The 17,048-nt window shown below is 50.4% G+C and overlaps 1 protein-coding gene across 3 annotated transcripts in view; it reads right to left on the bottom strand.

The window, feature by feature from the left end:
* MYH14 (myosin heavy chain 14) overlaps window positions 1-17,048 on the bottom strand; it is a gene marked incomplete at both ends in the record, with an annotated part of 82,942 nt that overhangs the window by 42,600 nt on the left and 23,294 nt on the right. For 2 of the 3 annotated variants that reach the window (XM_080702535.1, XM_080702536.1), the window contains 6 exons: window positions 2,269-2,383; window positions 4,532-4,705; window positions 4,953-5,126; window positions 5,381-5,533; window positions 6,331-6,449; window positions 10,844-10,939. In XM_080702535.1, the coding sequence (XP_080558661.1) occupies window positions 2,269-2,383; window positions 4,532-4,705; window positions 4,953-5,126; window positions 5,381-5,533; window positions 6,331-6,449; window positions 10,844-10,939 (831 nt within the window). Of the gene's footprint in view, window positions 1-265; window positions 365-2,268; window positions 2,384-4,531; window positions 4,706-4,952; window positions 5,127-5,380; window positions 5,534-6,330; window positions 6,450-10,843; window positions 10,940-17,048 lie in introns of all 3 variants that reach the window. The other variant, XM_080702534.1, reaches the window with a different exon arrangement.

Genomic DNA, 17,048 nt, shown 5'->3' with positions numbered 1-17,048 from the left:
GAGGACTCTGGGCGTCAGTCACAGGGGATGCATAGTGAGGGCTCAACAAAGGCTAGCTGATGGCCACCCTGTTTGCACTTTGACACGAGGCTTGGTTAGAAAGAAGGACTCAACAGACGCAAACCGGTCCAGGAGGAAGCTGGGGGCGGGGGAGACCTCTGCACAGGAAGGAGGGTACGGATGCTCCAACCCAGGTTCCCAGCCCAACAGTCCACCCTCCTTGACAGTCCGTCAAGCCTCACCCGGTCGGTGCAGAGACACCCACCCCCTGGCGGAGACGTGGCAGAGCCGCACCTCCCTGTGGATCCTGGGGAAGCCGGCGGGAAGGAGCCGAGGAAAGAGAGGTGCTGGAGGCCCCCTTGTTCTGGGGAGTGAAGGCAGATGAGGGGTGGGGGAGGGTGGAGAGATGGCGGGAGAGATGCATGGAAAGACGAGAGGGAGAGATGGTGGCAGGAAGAAAAGGAAGAGAGGGTCATTAGTCAACAGCGCAGAGCAGAGCAGGCAGGAAACCTGAAGGTCGCCCGCGGCTTCTGCAGATCCTGTTCACCTTTGCGTCTACCCGAAGAGGGACTGATGTTAGCCGAAAGGGACCAGTGTCCTCTATGAGCCTCAGTACAAGAGGAAAGAAAAATCCCTCTCCCCGGAGGCTGGGTCTGTGTCTTCTTTTCTCAGGTAACCCTTTTCTTTTTCTATTTATTTATTTATTTATTTATTTATTTATTTATTTATTTATTTATTTTGGGTCTGGGAATGGAACCCAGAGGCATCTGACCTCTGAGTTACACCCCATCCCCAGTTTTTTTATTCTTTATTTTTTTGAAACAGGGTCTCACTAAGTTGCAAAGTGCCTAAGTAGCTGAGGCTGTCCGTGAAGCACGATCCTCCGGTCTCGGCCTCCCAAATGCTGGGATTACAAGCGTGCGCCACCACGCCCGGCTCAGGTAACCCTTTTCGCCAAGGCTGCCAGGAAGCTTGGGAACTGACCTGACGTTCCCGACACACTAGCTAGTTCTGCCTCTCGGGGGAGAGCCGATCTCATTTACCTTTGCCCCTGGCTGCTGGGCTGCTGCCTGACCAACTCTGATCACAGAGGCTGCAGTGGAGATGGACGCAGAAGTGGCTCTGGTTCCTGCCCTTTCCCCGCTTGCCCGCCATTTACCGGGGCTTGCAGCACTTTGGATCTGGACGGGCGCTGCTAGTGGCTTCACTTGGGAGAGTTGTGGAGGAAGTGACGTGTGCCAGCCCCAAGCCTGGACTACCCTCAGGAGGCTTTGCAGCCTCCGCTTCCGCTCAAGAGCCGGGTGCACAGCAGGGCGATGGGTGCAGGGTTCCTGGGGGAATTGCGTGCCTGGGAGGGTGGCCCACATTTTGAAGAAGGCAAGAGACTTCCAGGGACGATTCTCCTAGCAGGATCTGGGTTCTGTTACTGATCACTGAGTGCTGTTTTTCAGTCCTCTAGCGTAAGCAACGTGTGACGCAAAAGGCTGAGTTCTCTTTCTGACATCCGCTCACAAGATCCAGATGTCCCAGCCTCTTCGCTTCTGTGAGTTCCTTTGGGGAACAACTGATCCTGCTTATTTGCTATTCTGCTTATTTTGTTTTCTTGCCTAATTGCACGGGCTACTACTTCTAAATAGGCTTTTCCAGGTGTTTTTTTTTAACAAGACATAACAAAAAACAAGATGCTGGTTCTCCTAGTTTATAAATACTGTTTGTTTTGTTTCTAGTACTGGGATTGAACCCAGGGGCATTCTACCTCCAAGCTACACCTCCAGCCCTATTTTTTATTCTTTATTTTGAAACAGGATCTCACTAAGTGGCAGAGGGCCTCACTAAGTAGCTGAGACTGTCCGCAAACTACGATCCTCAGGTCTCAGTCTCCCAAATACTGGGATCACAAGCGTGCGCCACCACGCCCAGCTATAAAACCATTTCATGAACCATCCCCTCAGGATGGGCAGCTAATAGGGCTTGGAGAAGGTCAGGGTCCTGCCACAAAAGCATGTGTATGTGTGAGCCTGCTGGGGACTGAACCCAGGGGTGTTCTGCCTCTGAGTTACACCCCCAGCCTTATTTTTATTTTGAAGCAGGGGTCTCCCTAAGTTGCTGAGGCTGTCCTCGAATCCAACACTAGCTGGAATCCTATCTGTTAGCCGTGTGCTCTGGGTCTGAACAGATAGCTCAGGTTCAGACTCAGCCTCGGAAGCAAGGAGGCTGCAGAGGTGGCCGGGAAGGGGGATGCGCGGACCCCAGGAAGCCTTCCCTCACCGTCTTTCCAGATCTCGGCAGTCAGCCGGTCTGTGCTCTGGTGCAGCAAAGCGGCGACGTTGTCGTTCAGCGGGTCCATGTTCTTCATCAGCCACTCGTTAGCCTTGTAGTCGACCTGAAGGAAGCAGGGTGGAGGCGGGTATGACTTGGGGGCTCCCGGGCTCCCCCAGAGCCAAGCCAACCACGGGCAGCTCACCAGGGACGAGAGCATGGGCGCCACCCAGTGTCCACACAGGGAACTGCACCCATCTGCATTGCCCTCACGGGACACAACCTCGCCACCTGTGAAATGTAGCCCGCTCGCTCATTTTGTAAAATTTTTATTGGAATACAACATTTATGTCTTATTTAAGTATCATCAGTGGCTTCTTTCATGTTGCAACAGCAGTATGTAAATTGGGGAGAATGAACCTAGGGGCGTTCTACCTTCAAGCTACACCCCAGCCCCTTCAGCCCCTTCCTCCTCCTCCTCCTCCTCCTCCTCCTCCTCCTCCTCCTCCTCCTCCTCCTCCTCCTCCTCCTCCTCCTCCTCCTCATGATGTCACTGGAATGGAACCTAGGGGAATTCTACCTCTGAGCTATACTCCCAGACCTATTTTTTATTCTTTATTTTGAAACAGGGTCTCACTAAGTTGTGGAGGGCCTCACTAACTAGCTGAGGCTGGCTGCGAACCAGCGATCCTCCTGTCTCAGCCTCCCAGTACTAGGATTACAAGCGTGCACCACCACGCCGGGCTTATTTTTATTGTTTTGATACTGGGGATTGAGCCCAAGGGTGTTCCACCTTGGAGCCATGCTCCCAGCCTTTTTTTTTTTTTTCCCCCTGAAACAGGGTCTTGTTAAGTTGCTGAGGGCCTTGCTAAGTTGCTAAGACTGGCCTCAACTCTGCAATCCTCCTGTCTCAGTCTCCCAAGTACTCGCCATCGGATCCAGCATAGAATGGTATAGTTGGGCCAGAGGCCATCCAGCCCATGAAGCACACATGTACTCACCACCTGGTCCTTTACAGAAAATGTTGGCTGACACTTGATTCCAATTTCAGGCAGAATTTTATTTTCTTCTGTGGGAAGCTCCTTAGCACTCCTTCTCCAGGTTCTGACATTCCTACCACCCGCCTGACAGCACCTACCAGCCTTATACCCTAAGGGTCTGTATTTCTCTCCTTTTCAGGTAAGAAGATTTGTAAGAATAGAAAACAGGCCTAGCCGGGCGTAGTGGCGCACGCTTGTAATCCCCGCACTTGGGAGGCGGAGACAGGAGGGTCGCACTGGCTTGGAGCTGGCCTCGCTGGCTTAAGAGAGTCTGTTTCCAAATAAAAAAAAATATAAAATAGGTCTGGGAGTGTAGCCCGGACGTAGAAGGGCTTCCAGGAACCCCAGTACCACAAAAAAAAAAAAAAGAAAGAAAGGAATAAAGAAAGAAAGAAAGAAAGAAAGAAAGAAAGAAAGAAAGAAAGAAAGAAAGAAAACAGGCCTAGCCGGGCGTGGTGGCACACACTTGTAATCTCAGCATTTGGGAGGCTGAGACTGGAAGATCACGGTTTGTGGACAGCCTCAGCTACTTAGTGAGGCCCTTCGCAACTCAGTGAGACCATTTCAAAATAAAGAATAAAAAATTGGACAGGGGGTGTAGCTCGGAGATCAAACGCCCCTAGGTTCCATCCCCAGACCCGCAAAAAAAGAAAAGAAAAGAAAAGAAAAGAAAAGAGGCCTGATTGTGTCCCCAGCTTTGCCCCTTACAGAACTAGGCAAACAAAGGCCTTTGCACATGTTTGCTCAAAGACTGAAAAAATACACACGGTTCTCCTTCTGATGAACTCCTACCCATCCCTCAAAACCTACTGCAGCCAGGCATGGTGGTCCACGCTTGCAACCTTGGGAGGCTGAGATAGGAGGATCACAGGTTCAAAGCCAGCCTCAGCAACTTAGTGAGACCCTCCACAACTTAGTAAGACCCTGTTTCAAAATAAGAAATAAAATTGGTCTGGGAGTATAGCTCAGAGGTAGAAGGCTTCTGGGTTCAATCCCCAGTGCCACAAAAAAAAAAAAAAAAAAAAAAATGGACCAAGAAAAACTTACTGCAAATATCCTCTCCTGAAGGAAGTTGCTGCTGACACCCTGTCCCTCCTTGGGCTCTGTTGGCCCTGCCCTGTGACTGGACAGCAGGTGGCCCCTGATTTTCCTCTGTACCCTCCCCACATCTGTAACCAAGTGGAGATCCCTCGGTCCCCACTTCTGCCCAGTTTCCCAAAGGGGGCCCCTACCTTGCCCGCATAGTGCAGGACACTGAAGTCAGCCTGATCCCGCAGGTGCCTCGGGCGCTGGAACTTGGGGTGGCTGCCCTGCTCCTGGGCCACCTTCTCCACGAATGACTTGTCTGTGGCCTTTGGGAACCAGCACTCCTCATCCAGCAGGGCCAGGAGTCCCGGAGGGTTTGCCTGAAAGGGGAGAGTAAGTCAAATCCCCAAATGCTGGACACGTAGGTTGCTGCTAGCTTTGGGCTGTGTGAGTAACACTTGGACATATAAGTTAATATGGAGACAAAAGCCACAGAACAAGTCATCAACGGAGGGACCAGCCAGGCCCCAGGAGGAGACATTCTGGGTCCCTGTAGCCTGCTGGTCCGGGGACCTGGGGATTAGGACAGACGTGTTCCCTGTGTGCTGACGCGGTGGCCGCTCTCACCGGGCGCTCGATGAGGTCGATGCAGGGCTGCAGGTCCAGGCCGAAGTCCAGGAAGGTCCAGGGGATGCCCTCACGCTGGTACTCCTCCTGCTCCAGCACGAACATCGTGTGGTTGAACAGCTGCTGCAGCTTCTCGTTCGTGTAGTTGATGCACAGCTGCTCGAAGGAGTTCAGCTGCAGGGACAGGTGTGTAGTGAGTGGGGATGAAGGGGCGGAGCTGAGAGGAGGGATGCAGGACCCAGAGAGCGGGAGAAACAGAGACAGAGACCCAGGAGGGGGGACAGAGACCCAGAGGGGGAGGAAAGAGGGGACAGGGATCCAGAGAGGTCAGGACATAGAGAAAGAGACCCAGAGAGAGGGACCCAGAAACCCAGACACAGGGATAGAAAGATGGCATGGCATGACCCCCATCCCCTGCGAGGACGGACCTGGAAGATCTCGAAGCCGGCGATGTCCAGGATGCCCAGGAAGGAGGCGCCCTGGCGGGGACTGCGGTCCAGAGCACGGTTGAGGCGCAGGACCAGCCAGCGGAAGAGGCGCTCGTAGGTGGCTTTGGCCAGGGCCTCCAGGGCGAAGTCAGCCTGTGGGTGGGCGCATGGTAAGGACCCGGCCTGGCCCCTGGGCCCCTTCAGGTTCCCCTCCCAGCTTGGCTACCAACACTGCCAGGTAGAGTCAGCCAGGACTGAAGTCCCACTGTGTGCCTGGTGTGGTATGAAGTAGTCGGCTCAGGCTAACTCAGGAATCCTCCCCACCCTTCAAGCATCTCCGCCAGCAAGGGGTCAAGAGCCAGGCTTCAGGAGCCAGGCACTGGGTCGGACTGGCCGCCTGCTACCTAGAGGCTGTGTGACCTCAGACATGTGACTCAACCCCTGTGTGCCTCTACTCCATCTGTGGACCTGGAAACTAAAGCCAGATCCGTGGGCGGGGGGGGGGGGAGTACTGGGTATTCTATCCTGTCTCAGCCTCCCAGGTACTGGGATTATAGGTGTGAACCACCATATCAGGCCACAGCCTTTTTTTTTTTTTTTCTTGTTGGTACTGGAGTTCCTGGAAACCCTTCTACCTCCAGGCTACACTCCCAGACCTATTATATATATATATATATATATATATATTTTTTTTTTTTTTTTTTTTTTTTTTTTTTAATTTGGAAACAGGGTCTCTTCAGCCAGCGCAGCTGGCTTCGAACCTACGCGATCCTCCTGTCTCCACCTCCCAAGCGCGGGGATTACAAGCGTGCGCCACCACACCCGGCTTGGCCACAGCCTCTTATTATCCATCTCTCCACCCAGGACCATCTCCAGTTTATCCCACGCCTGTCCTGACAGGCCACGCCCACCCGCGTCAGGCCACGCCCACAACCACAGGCCACGCCTACCTGTTCTTTGCTCTGGGCTTTCTGCACATAATCTCGGCCAACTTTGATGCGGGGCGTGAGCAGGGCGCGGGAGAAATCGGTGACCCCCAGTCCCAGGAGGCGGCACAGCTTCTGTGCAGCTGGGGATGAGAGGCAGAAACCTGATCAGCACGGGGCGTGGCCTCCAGGGGGGAGCCGCCCCCAATGCAGGGGGCCAGGGGGACCCTGCTTCTCCAGCAGCTGTCTTTGTAGAGGGCTGGGGATGCAGCTCAGTGGTAGGACACATATGATCCTCCTGATTCAGCCTCCGAGGTACTGGGATTAGAGGGGTACACCACCACATCTGGCCAGTCCTTTTCCAGATGTATAAGGCCCAGGGTTCGATTCCCAGCACTGCAAATATGAATAAATAAAATAATAATCCTCTTTGTTGGCTGGAGTATCCAGCCCCAATAATCCTGAATCTGAGCAAAATTTATTATCCTACGGGCCACCAGCAAGCCAAGCACCAGGGATGGGAAGGACCTGTGGGGAGCGAATCCCTTTGCTAAATGCAGAGCCAGAACGTGCTTCTAAATGCAACGTTTCCTTTTTCTATATGTTTGATTTTTTTTTTTTTCTTGGTGGTACTGAGGGTGGAACCCAGAGGCCTTCTACCTCTGGGCTATGTTCCCAGACCTATTTTATACTTTATTTGGAAACAGAGTCTCACTAAGTTGCTGAGAGCCTCACTCAGTAGCTGAGGCTGCTTTCGAACCTGCGTGATCCTCCTGTCTCAGCCTCCCAAGCGTGGGTATTACAAGCGTGCGCCACCACGCCCGGCACCCCCAGCCCTATTTTATTGTTTATTTTGAAACAGGGTCTCACTAGGTTGCTGAGGCTGGCATGGAACCAATGATCCTCCTGTCTCAGCCTCCCAAGCGCTGGGATTACAAGCATACACCACCACCACACCTGGCTACATCGTATTTTCATAGGGGAAAAAAATCACACAGAAAGATGCCTGAACGCCAAGATGTTAACTAGAGGCTGAGCAGCAGGGCGAGGCATGTGGGGGCTGCTTCCCCTTTCTATGCAGAGTCAAACCCGTAATAAAGAAAATGCTTTGGAAGCCGGGTGTGGTAGCGCACACTTGTAATCCCCGTGCTTGGGAGGCGGAGACAGGAGGATCGCACAGGTTCGAAGCCAGCCTCAGCTACTTAGTGAGGCTCTCGGCAACTTAGTGAGACCCTATTTCCAAATAAAGTATAAAATAGGTCTGGGAGTATAGCCTGGAGGTAGAAAGCCCCTGGGTTCCACCCCCAGTACCATCCCCCCCAAAAAAAAAAAGAAAAAGAGAAAGAGAAAGAAAAAATAAATGGCTTGGAGCATCTGTCACTTCCATAATGAGGAACAGTTACTACCAATACTCAGTTCCAGCAGAAAAGAGAAGTGCCTAGAAGGAAACACAGCAAAATGTCATCAGTGATGGGCAGGGAGAAGTGAGGTTGGGAGGATTTAAATTTCTCTGCCTGGTTCAGCTTGAAACTTCAGTTTCTAACCTAATGCTTTTTTTTAAAAATTGGTGTTGAAAAGCCGGTGTAATTGCACACACTTGTAATTTCAGCATTTGGGAGGTGGAGATGGGAGGATCACGGTTCGCGGCCAGACTCAGCTACTCAGCGAGGCCCTCCGCAACTTAGTGAGACCCTGTTTCAAAGCAAAGAATAAAAAAATAGGACCGAGGACCCGGGCGTGTTTGCGTGTTGGTTCACGCTTGTAATCCCAGCATTCGGGAGGCTGAGATGGGAGGATCACGGTTCGCGCACAGCCTCGGCTACTTAGTGAGGCCCTCTGCGACTCAGTGAGACCCTGTTTCAAAATAAATAATTTTTAGAAATTGGGCAGGGGGTGTAGCTTGGAGGTCAAATGCCTCTGGGTTCCATCCCCAGACCCCCCCCCACCAAAAAAAAAAAGTAGGACTGAGGGTAGCTTGGAGGTAGAATGCCCCTGCGTTCAATCCCCATACCAAAAAAAAAAAAAAAAATTGGTGCTAGGGATGTAATTGAGAGCCTCTGCACGCTGAGCCACACCTGCAGCCCGAGTTTCTAATTCTTCATTGTGACATTGCATTTATTTTTATTGGACCCGGGGACAGTTCACCTCTGAGCTATACCCCTATATACGGGACAGCTACCCCCAGTGCATTAGGGGGAGAGCAGGTTTCAAGACAGTCTGTGATGTCTGACCCCAAATGCAAATAAAAATGCAAAACTGCACCCCTGCTGGGTTTGTGAGCAGAGGTCCCAAGCACCACGGGTAACGTGTTGCGGGTCTGCCCCATTTCCTCGATTCTCTGTGCCCAGCAGCTTTTGGAAATGAGCCCATGAGACTCTATGATGAGAACAGAAAGCGCTTCGACCTCCAGGGGGAGTGTGAGCGAGGCATGACTATTTCTGTGACAAGTGGCAATCTACACCCACACTTGTCTAGATGTACAGCGAAGCCCAGAGAGAGACACCCCAAAACGTGGACGGCGGTTATCCCTCGGGAATATGGTTATAATCTTCTCCCTTCCTTTATAATTATAGGTCTTGTAAGCCTTTCTCTTTCCAGTGTGATTTTTGTTTTGTTTTGGTTTCAAGCAGGGAATATTGACTAAAATTCTGTTTTGGAAAATAAAATAATAACAAAAGGAGCTATAATGCAGAGGCCAGAAGAAGAGAGGAAATAAACCAAGTAGCTTTCCCAGAGAGGCAGGGAATATGGGGAAACCTCTGATACCTCTTTATTATGTGGGAGTGTGAAACTTTCAGCAAAATTTGGGCCTTTTATTTATTTATTTATATTTATTTATTTATTTATTTATTTATTTATTTATTTATTTATTTATTGGTACTGGGGTTCCTGGAAGCCCTTCTACCTCTGGGCTACACTCCCAGACCTATTTTTATATTTTTATTTGGAAACCGGGTCTCCTAAGCCAGCGTGCGCGGATGGCTTCGTACCTGCGCGATCCTCCTGTCTCCGCCTCCCAAGCGCGGGGATTACAAGCGTGCGCCACCACGCCCAGCATGGGCCTTTTAGAATTAAGAAAAGAAGCCATATGTGGTGGCACATGCTTGTAATCCTAGTACTTGGAAGGCTGAGATAGGCAGATCACAGGTTCAAAGCCAGCCTCAGCTACTTAGTGAAGCCCTCGGCAACTTAGTGAGATTCTGTTGCAAGCTAAAAAATAAAATAGGGGTGCAGGTATAGTTCAAAGGTAGAATCCCTGGGTTTAATCCCAAATACCGCAAAAAAAAAAGGACAATATAGCCGGGCGTGGTGGCGCACGCTTGTAATCCCCGCGCTTGGGAGGCAGAGACAGGAGGATCGCGCAGGTTCGAAGCCAGCCGCGCGCGCTGGCTTAGGAGACCCTGTTTCCAAATAAAAATGTAAAAATAGGTCTGGGAGTGTAGCCCGGAGGTAGAAGGGCTTCCAGGAATCCCAGTACCACAAAAAAAAAAAAAAAAAGAAAAAGGACAATATAGAATTAAGGAAGCCGGGCGTGGTGGCGCACGCTTGTAATCCCAGCGCTTGGGAGGCTGAGACAGGAGGATCGCACAGGTTCAAAGCCAGCCTCAGCTACTTAGTGAGGCTCTCAGCAACTCAGTGAGACCCTTTTTCCAAATAAAAGTATAAAATAGGTCTGGGAGTATATCCCAGAGGTAGAAAAGCCCCTGGGTTCCACCCCCAGTACCATAAATAAATAAATAAATAAATAAATAAATAAATAAATAAATAAATATAAAAATAAAAAAGAATTAAGGAAAGAAGTCAGGTGCAGTGGTGAATCCCCATAAACCCAGGACTTGGGAGGCTGAGACAGGAGGACTGCAGGATCAAAACCAACCTCAGCAATTGAGCAAGATCCTTGGCAACCTAGCAAGAGCCTGTTTCAAAATAAAAAATAAAATAGAGCTGGGGGTATAGCTCAGAGGTAGAATGACCTTGGGTTCAATTCTTTTTTTTAGGGGGGTGGTACTGGGGTTCCTGGAAGCCCTTCTACCTCCGGGCTACACTCCCAGACCTATTTTTATATTTTTATTTGGAAACAGGGTCTCTTAAACCAGAGCAAGCGGCTGGCTTCGAACCTGCGCCATCCTCCTGTCTCTGCCTCCCAAGTGCGGGGATTACAAGTGTGCGCCACCACGCCCGGCATCTTGGGTTCAATACTCAGTATGAGAAGAGAAGAGAAGGGAGAAAGGAAGAAAGGAAGGAAGGAAGGAAGAAGAAAGAAAGAGGGAGAGAGGGAGAGAGGGAAGGGAGGGAGATGGAGAGGGAGAGGGAGAGGGAGAGGGAGAGGGAGAGGGAGAGGGAGAGAGAGAGAGAGAGAGAGAAAGAGAGAGAGAGGGAGAGAGAGAGAGAGAGAGAGAAGAATGTTAGATGAGATTTTATTGGTCTTAGCAGGGAGCAAGAAATCAGAGGGTCCTGGGCAGGGGTCATGCTGGGGAGGGTGATGCTCCCTTGTGGGCAGGAAGGGCGGGGCTGGGGCTGCAGGCCGTGGCGGTACCTGTGTTATCAGGCATGGTGGCTTGATCTGTGCTCCGTTCTCTTTTCAGGACGATGTTGCCGAACTGTAGGACAGCAGAGACCATCCGCAGCATGGCTGTGGGAGGCAGAAAGAGATGTCAAGGTGGCCCTGGCCCCCATGCTGGGTCTTACTCAGCCACTTGAAATTTTAAGCTAAAAACCCCAAGGCGAAAGCCAGGCATGGTGGTGCACGCTTGTAATCCCAGCATTCGAGAGGCTGAGACCGGAGGATCGCGGTTCCCGGACAACCTCAGCTACTTAGTGAGGCCCTTTGCAACCCAGTGAGACCCTGTCTCAAAATAAAAAATAAAACATAGGGCAGGGGGTGTAACTCAGAGGTCAAATGCCTCTGGGTTCCATCCCCAGACCTGCGAAAAAAACAAAAACAAAAAAAAAAGGCAAGAGCCAGACGCAGTGGCACACACTTGTAATCCCTGCGCTTGGGAGGCTGAGACAGGAGGATCACACAGGTTCAAAGCCAGCCTCAGCTACTTAGTGAGGCTCTCAGCAACTTAGTGAGACCATGTTTCCAAATAAAATATAAAAAATAGGTCTAGAAATATAGCCCGGAGGTAGAAAGCCCCTGGGTTCCACCCCTCAGTATCACACACACACAAAAGAAACCCCAAAACAAACAAAAAACCCAAGGCAAGCCAAGTAAGTACAATGATGTGCTTTTGTGTGTGTGTGTGTGCGTTTTGTGTGTGTGTGTGTGTGTGTGTGTGTGTGTTACTGGGGGTGGAACCCAGGGGCTTTTCTACCTCCCGGCTGTACTCCTAGATCTATTTTTTAAATATTTTATTTGAAAACAGGGTCTAAGTTGGTGAGACCCTCACTAAGTAGCTGAGGCTGGCTTTGAACCTGTGCGATCCTCCTGCCTCAGCCTCCCAAGTGCGGGGATTACAAGAGTGTGCCACTACACCTGGCTGGTACATGCCTTTAATTCCAGTACTTAGGAGGCTGAAACAGGAGGATCTCGGTTCAAGGACAACCTCAGCTACTGAGTGAGGCCCTCTGCAACTCAGTGAGACCCTATTTCAAAATAATGAATAAAAAATAGGGCCGGGAGTGTAGATTGGAAATAGAATGCCCCTGGGTTTTATTCCCAGTACCACAATAAATAAATAAATAAATAAATAAATAAATAAATAAATAGGCTGGGGATATAGCTCAGTGGTAAAGCACTCCTGGGTTCAATCATTAGTACCACAAAACAAGACAACACAAAACAAAATACCCTAAGGCAAGTTAAACCGCTACCCCTTAACTTAAGATCCACTGATGACTAGGCCTGGTGGTGCAGGCCTGTCATCCCAGTACTTGGAGGGCTAAGACAGGGAGATCACAGGTTCGAAGCCAGCCTTCGCAATATGGGGAGTCTCTCAGCAATTTAGCAGGATCCTGTTTCAAAATAAACTATAAAATACGGCTGGGGATGTGCCTCAGAACAGCCCTGAGTTCAATTCCTGGTAACACACACACACACACACACACACACACACACACACACACACCTCAGGGAAATGAAGATAGTCTATGGTGATATGGAAAGGTGTCTAAAGTATTGAATGACAGCCGGGCGGGCGTGGTGGCGCACGCTTGTAATCCCCGCTTGGGAGGCAGAGACAGGAGGATCGCGCAGGTTCGAAGCCAGCCTCAGCTGGCTTAAGAGACTGTTTCCAAATAAAATATAAAATAGGGCTGGGAGTGTAGCCCGAGGGTAAAAGGGTTGCATCTCCAGTACCACAAAAAAAATAAAATACTGAATGATAAACACACATGCAAAATAGTGCACGCAGCGCACCACTACCTACACAGCAATGGGAGAACACTTATAAAGCACAGCCAGGTCTCAGGACTCGCTCGAGTGGTGGCCTGAACGGTGGCACTGAGTTGGCGACTGTGAGCCGTCAGGGGAAGCACAGGTTCAGCTTCCCGCGAGGCCCCGCCCTCTCCCCGAGGCCCCGCCCTCTCCCTGAGACTCCGCCCTCTCCACGCCTTTTCCTCAACTCACCATCGCCGCCATGGCTTTGAGTATTTTTCATAAAGACACTTTATTTCATCCAATACAGTGTTATTTCATGCACGCTGAGCTCCAAGCCAATGGAGCTGCACCTCACGCTCAGATAGCGTTTATTTTATTTATTTCTTTGTGTGTGTGTGGGGGGGGTCCTGAGGATGGAAACCAGGGGCATTCTACCTCCGACCTACACCCCCTGCCCTATTTTGTATTCTTTATTTTGAAACAGGGTCTCACTGAGTTGCAGAGGGCGCGATCCTCAGGTCTCAGCCTCCCGAATGCTGGGATTACAAGCATGGGCCACCACGCCTGGCAGATGGTGTTTATTTGACACATGCTGTTTTGCTATTTTCTACAGGGGGCATCACAGATCCTTCCTCTTATTTATGTTGGCACTGTGGATAGAGCCCAGGGAGTTCTAACTCCGCGCTACAGCCTAGCCCCATTTATTTGTTTGTTTGTTTATTTATTTATTTATTTATTTATTGGTGCTACTGGGGTTCCTGGAAGCCCTTCTACCTCCGGGCTACACTCCCTGTTTGGAAACAGGCTCTCCTAAGCCAGCGCGCGCGGCTGGTTTCGAACCTGAGTGATCCTCCTGTCTCTGCCTCCCAAGCGCGGGGATTACAAGCATGCGCCACCACGCCCGGCTTATTTATCTATTTATTTAAACAGGGTATTTCTAAGTTGCTGCGAGTCTCGCTACATTGCTGAGATTGCCCTTGAACATCCTCCTGTCTCAGCCTCCCAAGGACCAGGATTGGAGACAAGCGCTCCAGACTCTTAGAATGCTAGATGGTACTTCAACACTAGCCTCGGGGGACTTTTTTTTTTTTTTTTTTGGTGGCACTGGGGGTGGAACCCAGGGGCTTTCTACCTCCGGGCTATACTCCCAGACCTATTTTATATCTTATTTGGAAACTAAGTTGCTGAGAGCCTCACTAAATAGCTGAGGCTGGTTTCCAACCTGTGCGATCCTCCTGTCTCAGCCTCCCAAGCGCGGGGATCACAACCGTGCGCCACCACGCTCGACTCTCGGGGGACTTTTTAAACAGTGCAATCAGAGCAGAAAAATGCAAAGACGGTACTAAATATCACACACACACACAACGGTTTACAGAATTAAGCTGATACAAGACAGCAGAGTGTCACCTCCTAGTGGTTCACTGTGCTTGTGGGCCACTCAAATTACCCATTACCCATCTCAAGCCCGGCGTGGCAGCCCACGCTTGAAATCCCAGCATTCGGGAGGCTGAGACCAGAGGATCGTGGTTCGCGGACAGCCTCAGCTACTTAGTGAGGCCCTCTGCAACTCAGTGAGACCCTGTTTCAATATAAAGAATAAAAAATAGGGCAGGGGGTGTAGCTCAGAGGTAGAATGCCCCTGGGTTCCATCCCCAGTACCCCCCCCCACACACACACACATTGCCCACCTCACCCCTCAGCTCTATGCACGATTGCTAATGACCAGGAAAAGAGCAAAACAGGAGTCTTGATTGTGCGGGAGGTATAAATAAGTCTACTGAGCAGCTGAATTTGCAAATGCAAAAAGCCATGAATGAGGACCCACTGTAATGGCCTCTCTGGGCAGAGCCCTAAGAGGGCCAAGGTAGATGGTGGTGCTGCCCCCTACAGTATGTCCCAGGCACCTGCAGGAGAGTTTGTCCCAGACTTTGACAAAGAGGGGCTGCAGTTTAGGAGGCTGAGACAGGAGGACTGGAGGTTCAAGGCCAGCCTCAGCGATTTAGCAGGACCTTCAGCAATTTGGTGAGACTGTTTCCAAGTTAAAAAAAAAAAGAGGACTGGGGGTGTAGTTTGAAGGTGGAATGCCCTGGATTCAAGCCCCCATACATACAAAAACAAAACATAACAAAACAAAAACTGCTTTTATCCTGTGTAACTTTTTTTTTAACTGCTAAACGTCCTACTATCATGAGTTCATGATAAAATGGTTTGTCGTCACTTTCTAGACTAAATCGCAGCTGTTTTACATAAAAACACAAAAGCAGTTCAGGGCTGGGTTTTAAAATAGAAGTGCATTTTCTGGGCGAGCAGCCACCGTGTAATCGGAGGGGAAGCCTGCAGTTGGTTTTGTTCGGCATTTTATCAAGATCTGGGCACCCTTGCAGGACGAGCGTCCTTCAGCGACAGCGGCCCTGGTGTGGGTGATGAGCTGCGGCCGTGTTTGTACCGCTCGCTGCCATGGTAACGCTGCGCATGCGCATCGATGCCAGAGGAGCGGCCGTCTAGGAGGCCCGTCTACTGTTGACTCTAGAGCGTTTTTTCAGTATTTAACAAGTAAAGCCGATGCGGCTTAATTTTCATTTCCTCCTTGCTGCGTCATTTCAGTACACCTAAGAATGACCCCACAAGGCCGACCCTGCTGTGATCCCCATTTTACAAATGGGGAAACTGAGGCATATAACTTACTTGCCTGAGACCACCCAACTCCCAAGCTGGCAGAGCTGGGATCCGGGCTGCCTCCGAGTAACTAACTCCTGGAGTCTATACTTTCAACTTCTGAGCTTTCCCTTTCCTTTTTTTTTTTTTTTTTTTTTAATATACTGGAGAATTGAACCCAGGGCATTCTACCTCTGAGCTACACCCTTACCCTTTTTTTTTTTTTTTAATCTTGAAATGGGGTCTCAGCTGGGCGTGGCGGCACACACCTGTAATCCCAGTACTTGGGAGGCTGAGACAGGAGGATCACATGTTCCAGGACAGTCAAAGCAAGTGGTGAAAGCCAGGTGTGGTGGCGCACGCTTGTAATCCCTGCGCTTGGGAGGCTGAGTCAGGAGGATCACATAGGTTCGAAGCCAGCCTCAGCTACTTAGTGAGGCTTTCAGCAACTTAGTGAGACCCTGTTTCCAAATAAAATATTAAAAAAAAAAGGTCTGGGAGTATAGCCCGGGGGTAGAAAGTCTCTGGGTTCAACCCCCAGTACCATCAAAACAAGTGGTGAGATTCTCATCAACCTAGTGAGACCCTGTTTAAAAATAAAAAATAAAGTAGAGCTGGGGGTGTAGCTCAGAGGTAGAATACCCCTGGGCTGAATCGCTAGTACCAGAGAGAGAGACAGACAGACAGACAGACAGGGAAGAAATAGGGTCTCTCCAGGTTGCTGAAGGTCTTGCTAAATTGCCAAGGGTCTTCCTAAGTTGCTGAGAGCCTTGCTTAGTTGCTGAGGTTGGCCTTGAGCCTGCAATCCTCTGACTCAGCCTCCCAAGTACCGGGATTACAACCATGTACCACCATGCCTGGCCCCCACTTCCTCCTTTTTAACATACATTTAGAATGTAAATTTGTATGTGTGCATAGCATATACACGGGAGGGCACACATGTCATATGAATGTTTGTAAAGTGAACACACCCATAGAACACCCTCCCTCCCCCCTCTCCTGGCCAGCTCCCTGGGCTCCATGAGTTTCACAAACACCGGGTGGAGGGAGGAGTCTGGTGAGAAAGGTCCGATCCTGTCTGACTCCGTTTGCATCAAATCCAAGAACAGAAGACACAGCTCTATGCTGTTGGCAGTAGGAAGAACAGATGCACCTCAGGCCTGGACTACTGGGGATGGAAGGGATGGGAAAGAGGCCTTTAGGTGCTGGTGACATGGGGACACCCCGGTAAAAATTTCTAGGGCTAAGCCGGGCGTGGTAGCGCACACTTGTAATCCCCGTGCTTGGGAGGTGGAGACAGGAGGATCGCGCAGGTTCCAAGCCAGCCACGCTGGCTTAAGAGACCCTGTTTCCAAAAAAAAAAAAGTATAAAGTAGGTCTGGGAGTGTAGCCCGGAGGTAGAAGAGCTTCCAGGAACCCCAGTACCATCCCCCCCAAAAAAAATCCTAGTGCTGGTGTGTGTGTGTGTGTGTGTGTGTGTGTGTGTGTGTGTGTGCCTATGTGTGTGAGTGTGTGTGTTTATGACACTCAACACACAGCTGACTTAGAAAGGAGTGGAGACAAAGTGCCTTCTGCACTACTCCTGCCAAAAACACGGAGACCTGGCACCTAACCCCGCGGAAGCAGACCCAAACTGAGATAAAACAGCCAGTCTGTAATCTTGAAAAGTGTCAAGGTCATGAGCGATAAGGAAGGACAAGGGTAAGAGGTCCAGACTGAAGGAAACGGAGAGATGGGATATTTCTCCCCTCCCACCCCGGGTACT

The sequence above is a fragment of the Muscardinus avellanarius genome (assembly GCF_963383645.1).
Source record: "Muscardinus avellanarius genome assembly, chromosome: 10".
In the NCBI taxonomy this organism is placed as follows: Eukaryota; Metazoa; Chordata; class Mammalia; order Rodentia; family Gliridae; genus Muscardinus; species Muscardinus avellanarius.
This window is presented reverse-complemented; position numbering and strand designations above follow the sequence as displayed.